Below are 17,355 nucleotides of genomic sequence, written 5' to 3' on the forward strand. Positions count from 1 at the left end.
ATAAATGGTCAAGAGAACAATCTATAATGACATGATGAGTGCAGGTCTCTAATAATGAAAATACATGAAGACGGGTGTGTGGGTCACGCCTCAGCTTTATTCTCTCCTGCCTAAGGTGCCTGCATTGGCAGAAAGTCCAGAGACGGAGGCAGGATCTGGTCTCACCTCAGGGCTCACTGTTTGCCCGTCCCTCACACTCTTGCGCATCCTGATCTCGATCTCGTGCCTCAACGCTGCCAGCTGTATGGGATGATAAAGGTTCCGTCAGAGCCAGCAGGTACACCACAGCACCAGCATTGCAGCGTTAGAACTTCATTATAGCTCATGTGCTTCTCTATCCATCATGTCCTTACGTCGTCCTCTTTGTCCAGGTCAAACTCACGGGTGCTGTCTTTGAACATGGCGACGTGGTGAGGTCCTTCACTTAGGGTCACCTAACCACCAAAAACAAAAGACGTACAGCAGTTAGTTAATGGCTCTGCTCAGACTTGCCTCAGTAAATATCCAGCAGAATGAATGGATAACATCTAAAATTGTCACCTATGTAAGTCGCTCTGGATAAGCGCACCTGCTACAAGTCTGCAATGTTATGTAATGTTTCCTCACCTTGACAGGAGAACGGGTCATCATCTCCCCTGAACCCCGGGGGAAGATCCGGGCCTGGGCGATCATCTCCAACACACTGGTCTTCCCTGCACTCTGGTCCCCCACAACCACTACCTGGAACCCCGAATCAGCAGAGAGGGAGAGAGACATGATCAATGAATCCCGTTAAAGGCAGTGCCTCCCTGTGGTCAAGGCCACATTGGACCTACCCTGTTACATGCCTTACCCTTGGTAGTTGATCCTGAGTGTTGTAGTTGGAGTCATAATCTGACAGGATGTCCAACACCTCCGAATACATGTCAATGAGAGACTTCTGCAGGAGAGACACAAACACACCCCATATCTCTGAATAGACCACTCATCCTCACTCCAACATTTTTAAATTGAACAGTTCTCCTTCAACCCCCGCGTCTCTGAATGGACCAGTCCTCCTTACTCCCAAATATATGAGTGGACCAGACCTCACAATCTAAGCTAAGGTTCCATAGATACAATTTACTGGGAAAAATTCCACGTGCATGGTTCACTGCATAATGTTACATGCACGTTACACATGACCATTACACATGTACGTAAGGATACATGTGTATGATTACATTTACATTCACTCATCTGACAGACGCTCTTCAGAGCAACTTATAAAAAGTGCTTGGTTACATGTGTACGGGTCACTGTGTAAGATAGGATGTGTCATGCAAATACACACCATTCTCTGTGTACAGTTACATGCTGGTCCAGATGAACACCCTCACCTTGACCTTCCTCTGGTGGATGCCCTTGTCATCCTTCTGCAGCACCTCCTTCCTCAGGTCCTTGTTCTCCTTCTCCAGCCGCTCCAGCATGCGCTGGTACTTCATCTAAGGATGGGTTTTACAAATTAGCTGCAATGCACTCCATTTTAGGAGTTCAGCTGAGAACACCTGCCAGGTTAAACATCACAAAAGGATCTAATAGACTGCAGTGGTTTTTCAATTAGAGGGATAAAGATCAAGTTCAGCACTTTTGTTTTACTACCATGAAATATACCATATTTGCAGAGAAAAGCATAGAAGACGTTTGCTTATTGGTTCAACTGCATTTTTGCAGCATCTACAATTAAACTTAATGTGACAAAGCTTTGTCTTATTATGACATATTATGAAAATATGCCAAGCCAAGAATCACGTAGTGATATTTGACTTAATGTACATTTTTACCTCACAACTATGCTACAGACCAGCTGCTGTCAAGGATCAAATCTGTCTTTTTTACCTGAGTGCGGAGCAGTTCCTCTTGTAGATGGTCTATCTTTTCCTTCTCCGAGGTCTGTAAAACACAAAGTTAGCTGTGAATAAGCTGCACAACAGGAATCAGGAGACACAACCTTATCTGCCACATGCATATTGCAAAGGATTCCCTAATAGAGGAGGAAATCAAAGTCAATGCAGGAAGGAAACCAGTTCCAGCAGATGGCAAATGCAGCATTATGTTGAATTTAAATATAATTATTTAACGTCCCTGCATCTGCAAAAGATGGCAGATTCACTGATAAACATACATAACTGGTAGACACGTGTGGTGCATTTAAACGTGTAAATGCCTTGATTATATTCCATGCAGTCCACTCTCTGCTTTCTAAAAATACTCAATTTCAGCCATTTGTCATAGCATTTTTGTGTTTTGTCAGGACCAGGAAATGAATAACTTATTAGGCAATCTGATCACCAGGCATGTTAGCCTTACAGCAGCCTAAATTTCCTGTTTCTGGCTCCTCTGTACGGCATGACACAAGCACACCATGGGCCTGCGTGAAGGCTCCAACGGCTCATTCTCAGTGACAGCACCCAGACGGCGGCGACGGGGGGGGCTGACGGGACACATCACCCGAACTGTCATCCAGTGACAAAACGTGAGTGAGTCTGGACCACGATTCAACGTGGCGTGTCTCACCAAAGCCAGCATATCAATATGCACACCACACAATGTGTCTCGAATGTTTTCTTCTTTGTAAATTTATGGTAACTGAGACAATAATTTATGGTAACTTAACAATAAGTTTACTGCAGCAGTATTGCCTACTGGAGGATGCAAAATATTGCACAAACCAATCACAGCACATTTTACGTATGCGATAGTTGGATATAGCGGTATGTAATGGTGAATCCTTACTGCATAAAGTCCAAACTGCACCACCTTGAGAGTTTAACAAACCAGGTTTTTCTGATACTTGTTTGCAGGACTGTGACTCTTTTGTGAATCACTATCCGCTCTACATTTACGCAATCTGTGCCGTTACCTTGCGTTTGGGTGTTGTGGTGCTCGGAGGTGGGGTGGGGTTTTCAGGCGGTGCTTCGGGCGTCTCCTCCTCTTTCTGCCGGACCTGCTGCTGAGCAAGAATGAGCTCACTCAGCACATCCTGCAGGGGGCAACAGAGCAAGAGATAGGATACGGTGAAACGACAAACCAAACCAACACAAGACCCAGAACAAGACAACCCACAAACAGACAAAACAAGCAGTAAAAACAATCTCAGAATAAACACCTTCCCCCAATTCACAATTAAGGTAACCATTTCAGCCATCATGCCAACAGAAAAAAAAAGTATTTTTCACAATGGTTCTCTAATAATGACTTGGACAATTGGAGAATCAACACACAATACAAAAATCAATACCAATTCCATAGTAAAATGAAATGCGAGGACCCCGCGAGAACTTAATGTAATGCCACGGAAATTGCTACTGGGACAATAAAAATCTGAAGAACCACAATATGGTACAGGTGCCTCTAAAAATACTGAACATGCGAGGTCATGATTATGACAAGAATTTGACACAAACTGCCCTCAGTTCCTGTGTACAGGTGGTTCTACTGCTGTTCACTAAAGAGTCCAATACAAACACAGAATTCAGCATTTATGTATGCAGGGAGTTCCTGTAAAAACCTAGACAAACACAAATGAAAAGTTCAGCAGTCAATTTGCAGAATGACATGCCTTCTTATCATCAGTGTCAGGTCCTTGGTTTTCAGCAGGCGTAAGTGCAGGCTCCCCAGAGGACTCTGGGAAAAAAAAGCAAAATAAGTAAGAATTATGTGAAATCTCTTGCAGTTACATATGGATACTAATACTTAGAGGATCACATTTCTGTAAAAACACAGGAGATCCTTGCCATTCACAGGGAATACATTCTCCAGATCCCCACAATTGAGGAAATCCCCAAGGGGAGATTTGTTCAACAACAAAAAATATATATACAAAGTTGCATAATAATGAAACAAACAAGTGACTGATATACAGTTAGTTAATAATGCAATAAACATGTAATATGCCAAATAAATGTAAGGGCGTAGGTGTTGACACAGTGCTCTGTGACCTGAGAACAGAGTGTGAATCTGGGAGCAGGGAGTACAGCCCAGTGGCAACATTCAGATCCAGCGAATGGCAAGGGTCTTACAGCATGCCTTGTAACACATTACGCAATGCTAACTAACATATTAACTCTGCAACAGATCACCAGCATCATTATCTATAATCTACACTGTTTACCTGCATTAACTTGTATTTACAAGTCTGTTACACAAACACCAGCTAAAAACATATTCCCCAAGTCACCAACACCTCAATCAAAAGTCAAAAGTCTGGAAAAAGTATTGGATGAACACTGCTTTCAAGAACATATCTAAATGTATTTAGAATCAAAGGTCTTCCAGGGATATTCTGTCTTGACCTGTCAATGACAATAGCTTTACTTGTGATGCTTTTGATTTCCACCTCTTCAGGGATGTCTGTGGAATTTGGAGTGTGTGACTTTGTCTTGTCTGACTTTGGGTGGCCCTCAATGAAACCATTATGACACTTTGGCCTAATATCTAACATATTATATATGACACTCATATCACAAACAATCAGCAGTTGCTCATATCTGTAACGCAAAGGGAAGGAGCAGCAGCCACACTGGGTTTTCTAGCACGCTGGTGCCACTGCGGTGACCTGTACCGACAATCTGTCACAGAGACGTCAGCGCTTTCACAGCTCCAGAAACTAGACGACAGGAAGTGACAGCGACCGACACTTTGTCACATTTTTGGAGAGCCTGGAGGTAAGTCATGGAGGGTTCCTGCAGGGTGTGTGGACAGTGGAATGCTGGTCATAAATCAAGTGCTTAGAATTGTTTGGATGGAGTCAGGAGGACATAGTTCAGTTCACATGTATGTGGCAGTCAGCAAAACACTCTGTGAGTTACAATGTCCATAAGAGTGTCACTGAAAACTCAACTCACCACAACAATATGACGATAGCGCAGTACACACAATCACTGCGACTTCAACATTCTACTTAAAGATAAAAAGTAATTGACTACATAGTAAAATCCAGGCCATTCAGTCTTTCTTTGCCTTGAATATTTACAGTACTTTCCCATGTGCTGTAATGTGATCCTTCACTGAACCTATTCTGCGTTTACTGTAAGTAAAAGCAGTTCTTCCAACATCTTGAGCCAAACATTTTGGAGTTAAATATACGTAACTAATTTGGATACAATGTGAAAAATCCATCCGCTTAACTACACAGGGACTCTGTGTACAGCTTGTTTTGTCTTTTTTTTCCAGACTTTTGAGGCTCATAGTAGAGTGACAGAGGGAGACCCTTTCCAAGCCAGGAGGATCCTGAGACCTCACACAGCACCACACATGGAGAGGGTGATGAACTGAAGAGAGGGTAGCAGCACTATTCAGCTAATGTGACAACAGAGTGGCAAACAAACTAGCCGACACAATGCAGGACAAGGACAAGAAGGTGAGACGGTTACAGAAAGGCAAGCAAATGGAAGCAAATGGAAAAATGGAAACAAAAAATGCACATATATTAGACAGTGAAGAGACTTGTATCAGTTATTATGTGCACTAAAAACAATCGTGTGATTCCTCATGTGCGGTTCTCAAGCTACCTGTAAAATATTATTATAATTATTTTTATTATTTGTCAGAGTCGCTTAGCTATGTTAAATTTTACACACTGTCCACTTATGCAACTGGACATTTACAGCACCAACACATGATTTTAACTAGGAGGGAGCGACCGACAGTCTGATCTGTGTAAGTTTGATTAACAACTAAACATCGATTAACAACTAAACACGTACCTATATTCCGGCATAACTGGATTTTTCAATCTGAAAGAGTTTGTGTCCACAATATAACATCCCAAAATATGAGATATGAACTTATGACCTTTTGGTTACAAGCCCTATCCATAACTCTACACTGCTATCATTCAGGAGACTAATCTGACCCAAATAAGCTTGAACTCTTCCTATATCTTCCTCCATCTTCTGTTTCTGTGTCCAGCTGGAATAAAGCAATCCATAACAATTTAGGGTTGATTTGGACCTGAATCTAAATGGACTATCAACCAAGTATGGAGGAAGCCATAAAATGAAATCAGAAGAATGTGACCTAACCAATCAGAAGTACTTTTCAACCTACAGCAGATCTACAAATCTACAGCCATCTTCATACTGATTACCACCTTATGACTTATGTCACCAGAAAGGGGATCAACTACATGTATTTGGCCTACAGACTTTAACTAAGAAAAGACTGCATCTGCAAGTCCTGAGTGCCGATTGGAGAATTTCAAAGTGAGTGTGCCGTGACATCAGGAGAAGGCACCACGGAGGCACAAAGTGGGGTGTACACACCTAACAACAGATGCAGACCGGTAGCTCCTGTGACCTCACTACCCATAACCACACCTGGGAAGAAGCAGCACAAAGAGGAAGGTGAAATAAATCAAAGGATGGAAAGAAAATGGAGACAGCAGGCCACACGCTTCCACGTGGACAGGTTTGTTTGCAAGGGCCATGAGCAACGCTGTGAGAAAAGCCTTTGCAGTCAATCAACAGCATCTGAAGCAAACCACACATACATCACATCTGAATCAACACACACTGCTACACACCTGCCAGTCTAAACCTACAGCCATATCCGATGACAATGTTGGGATATTTATATAATGTGAGCTTACACACGCATCACAAATGCATGAACAGAACTTCGATTAAAGAGGAAAAAAAATACACTTATTTCTTACAAATTATACTTTATATAATTATGATATTATTATGATGGATCAGATAAGATCATAATTTTCAGAACAAAATGTCCTTATCCAGTGTTATTTATAGTTGCATACTTATAGATTACATTCTTACATACTGCCCATTTATATGGCTCAAAACACAAAATACAGATAAAGTGCCCTGCTTTACAGTATAACAGCAGTGACCCACTTCAGGTTAAAATCCACATCCCTCTGGTTACAAGCTTAGCTTCCTAATCACTGCTGCCCAAAACATAGGAGGTCACTCAGACAGAGAGAACTGATTGGCTTCTCACATAACAAAAACACAGACATATGAAATGTGACAGGAAAAGAGCCACCCACCATTAGAGAGGAGGTTTTTGAGGAAGGAGAAGCTCTCTCCAATCTTGCCCAGGTCAGGCAGCAGCTTCGCCAGCTCTTCAGTATCAGGCAAGGCCTTGGTGAGTTTATCTGCAGAGCACAAAATGACAGCATCGTCAACAGGGGCCACACTGGTCTGTGCAAGTGATGGTGGCATTCTCCCGAAGACTACATCTCCCACACAGCCATAGGGGGTATACTCTCAAGAAGACTACATCCCCCATACAATCACAGGGAGTCACAGCATGTGAGAGATTAACGCCTGAACTTCTGCCATGCAGTTTAGCACAACACCCTTTTCAATGACAAACACTGGAATACTATCTTAAGGAGTTTATTGTTCAGCCTAAAGGCAATGCACTTGGTGTGCCTTCAGAATGTCCAACTGCATGCTTTCCCTGGGTTTAATTTTTTAAATGAATTTTTCCAGACAACTTTGAGAATTCATTTCAGATATTGATTTAAAGCAAAAAATTATCAGTATGAACTGTCTGTATCCATCGTGCTACTGACACCTAACAGCGACACACCTACCCATGTCCACATGGTCAGTGATTTCCCGCACAAAATCGGGCAGCCACTTGTATTCACTCAGATCTGGAATCATGTCCTTCCATTCATCGTAAGTCTGAAACACAGTAAGGCAGACAGTAGAAACTACAGTAGTTAAACATGTTGTCTTTGTTGCTTGAAGGATGCCTGATTAAAGGAAGGATGAAACTCCCATTGCTGTGCAAAGACAGTACGCAGGTCATCCATATTGGGCTGAGGCGACTGTGTGTGGGCTGAGATGTTAACAAGGCCCTCACGACATTAACAAGGTAAATGCAAGGTAAAATTAGCAAGGTATGATGTCTGTTTTTATATAATAAAAAACAAACTCGGTAGAAGTCTTGTTAAGACAAAATGAGAGAGGGTTCGGCAGCACGAACATTAATTAACATTCTGTGTCTTTCCTGGAGGTGTCAGAAGGATGAGCTGCCGGAGCTCGATCGTTTTTTTTCCCCCATAATCCATCACCTCCTCTGCTCTGACAAATCTCACCCGCGACACAAAACACCATCCCACAGAGCAAGATGTGCACTCGGAATCCTCGAGAGACAGACAGAAACCGAGAGAGGATTCGAGGAGGGGAAGCATGAATGACAGCGTGCGCGTCCATCTGTTCACCACTCGAGGCTCAGGCCTGCGTGGAGCAGGTTTCGTGAACCACAGCTTTACTGTAAGCATCACACCGAAGCTTCAGCGAGAGGGAGGACGCTACAAGCTGGGTGGAGCGATAGCGCCACCCAGCGTTGAAGGCAAGACATTGCACCTATTTTAGCATCCTATGCCTTGCTGTTTGATTGAAAGTAAATTTATATCTGTGGGGAAAACCCAATCACAACAAAAAGGTTTAAAACAACTTTGGACACATCCTGCGAGTGGGGAGTGGAGCACAAATTTCATGTGAGGTGAGGTTAGAAATTGAGTTGTACAAAGACTTTTCATTTTAAAATCTGAGGATTCAAAACCAATCAGAGGCCAACATATGATTATCACAAGATGAATAAAATAAATATGTGACCTTCTAACTTCCTTGCATTTGAGATCAGAGATTTTAAGAGATTTTAAGATCAGTCATATCTGCAAATTTCTCCCTGTTTAAATACATAGTTTCTGAGTAAAATATCTACAAGTGAATGACAAGACATTTTTTCAGTTTAGATTTCGTGTACTTTTATTCCTTGAGTAACTGAAATGCACTGGCAGAATATTACAATGTAGACTGCAGGATACCTAATTTCTTTATCAACGTATCACCAGGATGGATATGCGCACTCTATCTATAGCAAAGTTGTGAGTAAGAGCAGACACACTTCTATCTTAATGCCAGTCTGTTTTTCCTGCTGTCATTCAGACACGATATCAGACAGGAAGCGTGATTAGTGCAGCAGAACACCCATACACGTTTCCTTCCTCGACCTGCTGGCCCACACAGTGGGCAACCGACTTGTAGGCGGGATTTCACAGGGTGGATTTCATACAAAGTTGTTCACAATGTAAGTCATCACTATGACAACAAAACTGCTGAATATTGCCATTTTCTTATAAATTTCTCTTAAATTATAATATCTTCTATCTTTACATGTATCGGTAAACACGTATTCTGGAGAAAGAGACAGATATAGGGTGTGTGAAGCAGGGGACCAGTACCTTTTTGGCAGTATAGCCTCCTCCCACAGCGGAGCCCAGAAGGATATAGCGCAGTCTCAGAAGCCTGCTGGCCAACTGGACCACCCAGAGGCTGCGGCGCTGCTGGTAGCCCTGCCCCCCGGAGGAGGAGAGGCGCGACGAGCGAAGTGGGGGGCGGGACAGCGAGGTGAAGTGGCGGGCGGTCGGGCACGGGCTGGGGCGGCAGGGGTTGGTGTTGGAGGAGTAGCGGTGATGGATGGCGCGGGACAGCGGGTGCAGTTTCTGTAAGGGCAGGGGGAACCTCACAGCCATGCAGGGGCGCACCAGGATCCTGCAGGCCGCACTGTGAAGCAAGAAACCAAAATGCATTCTCTACATGCAGACACATATAAGAAAATTACATCACCTGCTGACTAATGAGGCAAATAGGCAACAGATAATTAAGAGTGCTATAACGTCACACCATCAGCATTTGAAAGCCACTCTGTTTGCATAAAGAATAGTGGGTCTTCTGTCAAATCGGAGTGATTCGGAGATATTCGACCTCTAGCCCTCTTCCGGAGATGTGAACTAATGAAATGACTAATGCTAAAGATGCCTAAAACGCACGAGTTGTCAACACTCCCTGTGGTGGGCGGAGTTGCATTTGATATCGTAAAATAAACCAATCGCAACTATTGCGGAAATTGCAAAATATTCTACATTGTGTTACTGGCAAAACAGGACGTTTTTTGTCTGACGAAAAATTAGTTAAGAATCTTAGTTTATGTGATGGAATAAATTCGGTTTTGCTTATGGACTTGTTTACAAATGCGTAGCCAATCGAATGTTTCACACCGCTTTTCATACTTAAGTGAAGGCAACATCAGATGCAGACAAGACGAGCTTTCAAAGGCCGTAAGTTATGTGATTTAATGTCTAAACTAAATGCACATTCAGTTCCCTTAAGAATTCCACATGCATATCTCATTTTCCGCACATACTTCCATTGTACTTAAAGTTGTCTTAATTCCTTCACCTGTCAACTTACTTTCGGTTTCATCAGGCAAACAAAAGCTGTTGCTATACTCGAATTATAGTTCGCAGAAGCAGAAGGGATATCTTTTCCGACCTAGAACATTATCTTACAATACCACCTGCGACGCACTGATTTGCATAAACTGTTGTAATGCGTTCATGTATGTAGCTTGCTAACGTTAGCCAGCTACATAAGGACAACATGAAACAAGCAACGCTAGCTTCAAACGTTAGTCACACAAATTTATTTTCATGTATATGTCAGTGTGCTTACTTCTGAAACAGAGACCAAAGATAACCAACAGGTAGCAAAATACAACTTTGGCTTTGCCTGTCACGGTTAAAATTACAAATTGAATCAGCCAGTTTTTGATGAACTGCTTGCTACCTAAACGTGTCAAGTTAACCAACAGACACGCTAGCTACCTTATTCTGTCACTGGTTCAGAGACTCGTACCTTACTTGCCGTAAACATATCAACATTACAGAGTAGTTATATTACAGTGACCCAGCAAGCAATGGATTTGTCGATTAGTTGGCAATGCAGCTAAATAGCAACTGAGAGCTGTTTGTCATCCACGCCCCATTTGTGTCATGACAATCCTGCATGTACTAGCACGTACAATTCGCTGCAACAGCTAGCTAGCTAACTCACCAGGCGACAGCGTTTCCTGCTCGTAGCATTACGCTGGACTGTCAGTGTCAATATCTAAATTTATTCTTCCAACAGGCTGGTATTTCATTCCATTTTAAAATGATGCGTAGCCATCAACAGTGGGCTAACAATGATAACAAGCCGACTCGCTACATGAGCAACTTCCTTGAAATTGGTACGACCTCGTATTTGGAACCGGCAGGAAACAATGACCGTATTCTTTATTTCCTCACGTTCAAACTCTTTATGTAGCCTTCAGACATGTGAACTAACACTACGCTACGCTGAGGTCGGAACGGAGGCATGACGCTCACTGGCAAAGCGAGCGTTGGGAGATTTTGAAGCTAGTTTATGTGTAAGCACTTATGTGTAAGTTGCTGCAACGTCTAACAAACCATGTCTTCGAATTCGTTTTTGTGGTCTGTATGTAAGGCTTATCATATTAATTGTCTGAAGACAGAGAATTATGTAATTGCAGCTGTAGCTTTGCTGCTTTCGTTCCATTTGTAGTTTGTTATGTATATATATAAACAATACTTTTCATGCTTCAATTTTCTTTTTCTTTTTTGAAAAGAAATATGAAAAAAATCTGTTGTTTTGAGACTTCTATATAGTCCATTTAAACAGAAAACATTAAAAGGATAATTGGCACAGAAAATTTTATTGAAATCATTTGAGTGAAAACAAGATAAAAAAAAAACAAACTATTCAATTTAGTTACACATTCCCCTACCTCAAAATCAGTTTTTACTGACCTCTTGTGCAAATGTTTACATAATAAGCACACTTAGTTTCAGTGTAAGAATTTTAGCATTTCTCACATTGCTTGGAGAATTAAGTATTTGTTTACACATAAATAAGAGAATAGAGAAGATGCAAATCCAAGCTCATTTTTGCAACGATGTCATGCTGCCAGGCATTCATACATCTTTCTACTGTGCAACTGTTTTGTTCTTACAGGCTCCCAGACAACTGTATCCACCTTGACACAAATGCATACATAATGGCAGAGCTGTAGCCTAGAAACTGAATAGAATTTTAATTCAACAGTACATTAAATAAATTCAGACATAACAAACATATACAAATGTTAATTCAATAAAAATTATACAGCCATGTAGTACCAAAAGAAATTCAAATGCATAACTACTCCCCTTATCAGCATAACAATGATTAATTACACCATTGCTATAAAAATATGAAATACAATTATGTCAATCTCATTATGAATGTAAACTGAAAACACTCACAAGTTAAAATCATGTTAACATTTAAAAACCACAATATTCTGATTCTATTGAGAGAATTCATTTTTGAGAGAATTCATTCTTGTTTTCATTTACCGAGCTGGATCAGACAAGCTGAGTAATGCTGGGCGTTAGTTATTAGAGAAGATTGCCCACCGCTACAACATGGAACTACATTTCACACTACTCACAAGTGAGTTATCTTTGGATTACCTGCACACTGATCACATTTAATGCATAGGGGTAAAACAAACAAACAAACAAGCAAAAATTAATAGTCAACATTTTTTTTCATTGTAATAATTTGTCCTTATCAAACAGAAAATCTGTTTACAGATATTAAAATGCATTTGTTACATAAACTGACAAACTGAATAAACCCTTTGTGCTAAAAAAGAAATGACTTTAAATTAATGTGCTACAAGCCAAGCAAATGTAAGAAATACAGTTAAGTGTGTAAGGTAATGCATTTTAACTTGTATTTGGACATCAAGGCACTTCTGGTTTTGACATTTTCACATATTTACACATACAGAAAGAGACAGTGAGACAGTGGACTCAATTTTAGGAAATAACTGATTTCCAAAGCAATTGTGAGGTCAGTTTTTTTGGTAGGGTGGGCTAATCATATAGCATTTGTGACCATGGTGTACTGCTGTTTGACAATTTAGTGTGAACCTTATTCGCTCACCAACATTTATAATTCTACAGGTAAGTCAGCCCTCTATAACCTAGAGTGTCTACAGTTCATGAGAGTATCTACAGTTCATTAATACAGTAAGAGTCTATATATGGAATGACAAAATTGGTCCAATATTTTACGTTTTTCTATGTGTCGGGGTATAGCATTCTTGTCATGTAATACATCTGAAATGTTTTCACTATTTTTAAAGTTCACTGCTAATATGACACAAACCAAACTCTGTCATTTCACATATTAACAGAGTCATGTACCAGTGGTTCTACATATGTTTATTACATAAATGTATGTATCATGTTCAAGGTGTATTTGATGTTATTCATTTAGTAGTTTACAATTTATTGCTAAATACCGCTGTTTTCTCAAGTTCAAGAACATATCTATCAATATATGCTAACTGACATATCTGATAACAAAACTCTGGTAATGAAGTGACCTTATGGACCAAAATGAACTTTTTCAGCAGAGGTATACCTGCACACAGAATATTGAGTGATTCTAAATTAATAAAGTAAAGACCTGTGGAAAATGGTTTTACATGACTCAAATCCACTTATGCTGCATGGCTGAAACCATTCTAATTATATGTCTACAGGTCACTTACAGCAGGTACCTGCACTGGCAGCAGATGCCAAAACCATTAGGAATTAATGGTATTTCTGTTAAAAAAAAAAAAACCAAAACATCCATACAGCAAAGAAGTCTGGCAAAGCCTGGACTATGGTGATTATCGTCCCTCCATTCTTCTTCCACAGGAAGAAATAAGAAGAAAATAACATTTAAAGAGTATAAAAAAGGGAAAGTGAAGAAGATCCAAAAGAAGTTCACAACTTTCCTCACTTTCCTCACAACATTTTAGGATGACAGTTATTGTTTATGAATGTTTTAGACATCCAACGTGGCACCAGGGTTTTTCCCTCAATGCACATGGGACTGTACCAAGTGAATACCTTATTCTAGTCTCAAACAAGTTTTTGAGGTCTCCCCCCAAAAAGGTCGATAACGTGTATTAGCACCATTCCTCAGAATCAATGAAGCAGCAAGATTTTATGGGTTTATTACCTTTACAACACTTGCAAATTGTTAACATGCCTTTTCTTTTCTATATTGAAAAATAATAATACAAAACAATCAAGGTGCAGCAATCAACAGGTATGAGGAGGCCACGGGCTGCAGCCAGGGCTTTTGCAGCTCTTATCAGGCAAGTGGCACTACACTGCGGGGGACTCTGAACAGCAGGTCAGGAGAGACCCAACACACCACCTCTTCTGAGCATCCACGTGGAAGCTCGCTGAAGGGTGAAAACGTCTTCCCTCACATGTATGTAGGAAACCATTCTGTGCGTTTTGGCAGTATTGTCTCTGCTGTTTGGCCCCTTTGTCCAGTTATGGCTGGTGGGTGTGCTAGGAATCTGGGGTAACTTGGCGTGATCTGATGTCTGGGGATAGGTCACTCCCGGCCATTGTGCTGGTTTCTAGGTTTGGGAGCCCATGATTTTGTCAGTGGTTCTAGGTTTGGGGTCCCCTTGCTTCAGTGATGGTTCTAGGATTGGGGGCCCCTGGCCTCAGTGCTTGTTCTTGGTTTGGGGGGCCAGTCGGGATCTCTTCGCAGCTCCTGTGCCAAGTGCATGTAGCGTGCTGTAGGGGTTTTATTTCTCTGACAGCACAGCCATCTCAGCCATCTGGACCCCCAGCGGTCAATACCAGACTGCAAACATCACACATGACAAATAAAAGCAGTATACCAAAGTATCTAATTTTCATTCCTTAGCATAATCTATTCTACAGGGTGACTCCTTCTCATTTTGAGTATTGTCCTATATGGTCATTGACACTGTCCTCTTTAAAGGGAACCAGGGGCTGTTCTGAGAAAATGTCAGTGGTTTACCTTACCTTAAAATTGTCAATTAACATGTATGACCATTAAACAAGCATGTAAGTATATACGTATTTTTCTTAAATTCTGGAGTAAATTAGGGGGAAGAGAAAACATACTTAGGAGTGCCTACTAAAAGCTGATCTGTAAGTGAATGGTATGTCCTACCAAATTCTGCCCCTGGGGTTACTCTTCACACAGAACAAGCCTAGGTGCCACAAGAAGGCATGCTCTACATAACAGGAATTCATATGGGGGTAAACCTGGCTTTGGGGGTTCAGTCCTCTGCTGCCATTGCATCCCGTTAATTTTAAATTATACGTCTTCTCCTAATTCTTGGTATTTAGTAAATGTAGTTATTTTCATGCCATGCAAAATGAGAGGGTGAAAAAGTTTATTTGTGTGATAAAACTCTCACTCTTTCTCAAACACTCTTGCCATGAATTGAAACTGCTTAGCAAGGACTACCAGCCAAAACTTCATACAGTGGCTAAAGGCCACTAAAGAACAAATTAAGTATCATATTTACATTTTAGTCCACTAGAATTGAAAAGGCATCTGTTGGTATATAGGGGAAAAAATCTAACATTCAGTGTTTGTAATTAAATGATAGTTTACCTTTCTTTACTACAGAAAGGTCAGTGCTAGAAAGGAGCAAAATGGTGCATCCATTCACCAGTTTATGTGTTCTGTAAAGCTCAGAAGTGCATGCAGATTACTGTCTCTCTGGTGGCCAAGTTATGCAGCAGGGATGAGACCTAGTATGTATTACGATTGTAGAAAGTCACAAACATGTGTACCCCCAGTGAATCTGACACATCACAAGTAGGCTAACTGCTGAAGTTAGAGTGAAGTGAGAGTGTGGGCTGAGACACCATACAGGTTTCGAAATCAAGGAACTGTATTATGTGTCACAATCTCAGAACTCTGTAACACGTGCATTAGACATTTAAGAACTAAATCTAGGCTAAAATCATGGTTGTGCTACACATTAAACAGCTAAATTGAAGCTGAAACTGTGATGTGTACAAGACATTAATCAGTTAAATTGTGTATGAAATCCTAACATGTGCACAGCTAATTGCTACTACGTGTGTACTAGGCATTACTGTAGCAGACACAGTCAAGCACTGAGGTGTTAGAGGATGAAGGAGAGGTCACAACCAACCCTGAGGGGAGCGCGAGAACTGTTCTCCCCTCCAGGGGGCAGCAGTGAGGCCAGATCACAGGAATTATTGTTGCGCGTGCAAGGTTGAAGGTCAGGGTGGGGAGAGGGCACAGAAAGCAGCAGGAAGAGAAAGCGACAGATTCCCAACCTGAGGCGTCTGGGCAGCCGAGGTGAGGCCGTAGCTGCCCTGCTTGTCTCGGCTGAACACAAGCTTCCATAAGATGACATCAAGGACGAAGGTCTATGGAATATTGCAGTGTGCAGGACAGAATTAAACGAGCTGCAGATCGTGTTCATTCACTTTGATTGTTACTATTCTTCATCTAGGACAAGCGATTCGGTTGTTACAATACATCTGATCGTTAGCCGTTTTGTGGAAATGTATCAAATCTTTGTGATTGTCAGTTAAAAATCACTGATTGTGGAAATGTATCAAATCTTTGTGATTGTCAGTTAAAAATCACTGATTGTGGAAATGTATCAAATCTTTGTGATTGTCAGTTAAAAATGTTTATTTTAATAAGGATTCAAGTTAGGTGCCAGGAGCCACTCTGAACTGACTCTTGCACGAATTGGTATTCTGAGTCCTGTAAGAGAGGGGTGAGGACAGGACTGCAGTTCACCTGGAGCTGAAGGCTCTGAAAGTTACAGCAATACCTAAATCCACAATGAGTGGGAGACTGGCACCTCCCAAACACAGAGGGCAACACTGGCACCAGTCAGTCCTAGAGAGTGAATGACACTGACACCAACCAACGATTAAGAAACTTTAAGAAGTCTTTAATGCTCCGTTGACACTGTCCACAGTGCAGTAAGGAGCCAGTATTGCATTTCCCCAAGAATGAAGCATTCAGAGAAGTGAAAACAGAGCCGAATACAAGGCAGTGCTGCGGAACGCAGGTGCGGCTGGAGAGGTTCAGAAACCAGCGCAACAAGAGTGAGAGGAAAGTTGAGCCACCTGTGCCGAGAGGGGCCCTGTGTCCTGCACCTTATAGAACAGCATCCCGAGAGTGCAGGGATGTCACCGTGTTACAGAGCACAAGCAAACTCACACCGCACACCCACGCAAGCTGAGGCCAGCCCCTGAGCCACACGGCGCTTAGACACTCAAAGCTGTATCTCAACGAAGGTTCAACAACATCGGCTTCCGCTGTTCCCCGTATTCTTCTACATGAGACCACATTAAGATTCAGTCTCTCTCCAACCCCACGGTCCTATCAATCACCTTGCGTAACAAAACTACTACCAAAAAATACATTACACACATAACGTAATCTATCTCTAACACGCAAAGGTATATCACAGACCTCTGATGCACACACATCCATCAGAGGTCTGTGATATGCCTTTGCCCTTGTATTGGACCCTCTTATTTTGGGACTATTTTCTGTGTGATAGGACATTATATGGAGTATGTATTAAAATGTCACACAAGGAAACACACCTGAAATGTTTTTTTTACATACTGAA

General features: G+C 41.5%; 2 protein-coding genes across 4 annotated transcripts in view; both read right to left on the reverse strand.

Annotated features, from left to right (window-relative positions):
* LOC118795757 (dynamin-like 120 kDa protein, mitochondrial) overlaps nt 1-11,055 on the reverse strand; it is a 30,167-nt gene extending 19,112 nt beyond the window's left edge. The window contains exons 1-13 of the mRNA XM_036554473.1: nt 10,896-11,055; nt 9,245-9,566; nt 7,583-7,676; nt 7,031-7,138; nt 6,285-6,338; nt 3,581-3,645; nt 2,882-3,001; nt 1,858-1,911; nt 1,359-1,463; nt 833-919; nt 607-720; nt 354-434; nt 166-240 (exon numbers count right to left, since the gene is read on the reverse strand). Of these exons, the coding sequence (XP_036410366.1) occupies nt 166-240; nt 354-434; nt 607-720; nt 833-919; nt 1,359-1,463; nt 1,858-1,911; nt 2,882-3,001; nt 3,581-3,645; nt 6,285-6,338; nt 7,031-7,138; nt 7,583-7,676; nt 9,245-9,566; nt 10,896-10,924 (1,308 nt within the window). The 5' untranslated portion in view covers nt 10,925-11,055. The remainder of the gene's footprint in view (nt 1-165; nt 241-353; nt 435-606; nt 721-832; nt 920-1,358; nt 1,464-1,857; nt 1,912-2,881; nt 3,002-3,580; nt 3,646-6,284; nt 6,339-7,030; nt 7,139-7,582; nt 7,677-9,244; nt 9,567-10,895) is intronic.
* Nucleotides 11,056-12,406: 1,351 nt separating this feature from the next.
* LOC118795341 (probable cation-transporting ATPase 13A3) overlaps nt 12,407-17,355 on the reverse strand; it is a 28,242-nt gene continuing 23,293 nt past the window's right edge. For 2 of the 3 annotated variants that reach the window (XM_036553762.1, XM_036553763.1), the window contains one exon: nt 12,407-14,549. In XM_036553762.1, the coding sequence (XP_036409655.1) occupies nt 14,385-14,549 (165 nt within the window). In that variant the 3' untranslated portion in view covers nt 12,407-14,384. Of the gene's footprint in view, nt 14,550-16,033; nt 16,127-17,355 lie in introns of all 3 variants that reach the window. The other variant, XM_036553765.1, reaches the window with a different exon arrangement.

Source organism: Megalops cyprinoides, chromosome 20 (genome assembly GCF_013368585.1).
Source record: "Megalops cyprinoides isolate fMegCyp1 chromosome 20, fMegCyp1.pri, whole genome shotgun sequence".
NCBI classification, from domain to species: Eukaryota; Metazoa; Chordata; class Actinopteri; order Elopiformes; family Megalopidae; genus Megalops; species Megalops cyprinoides.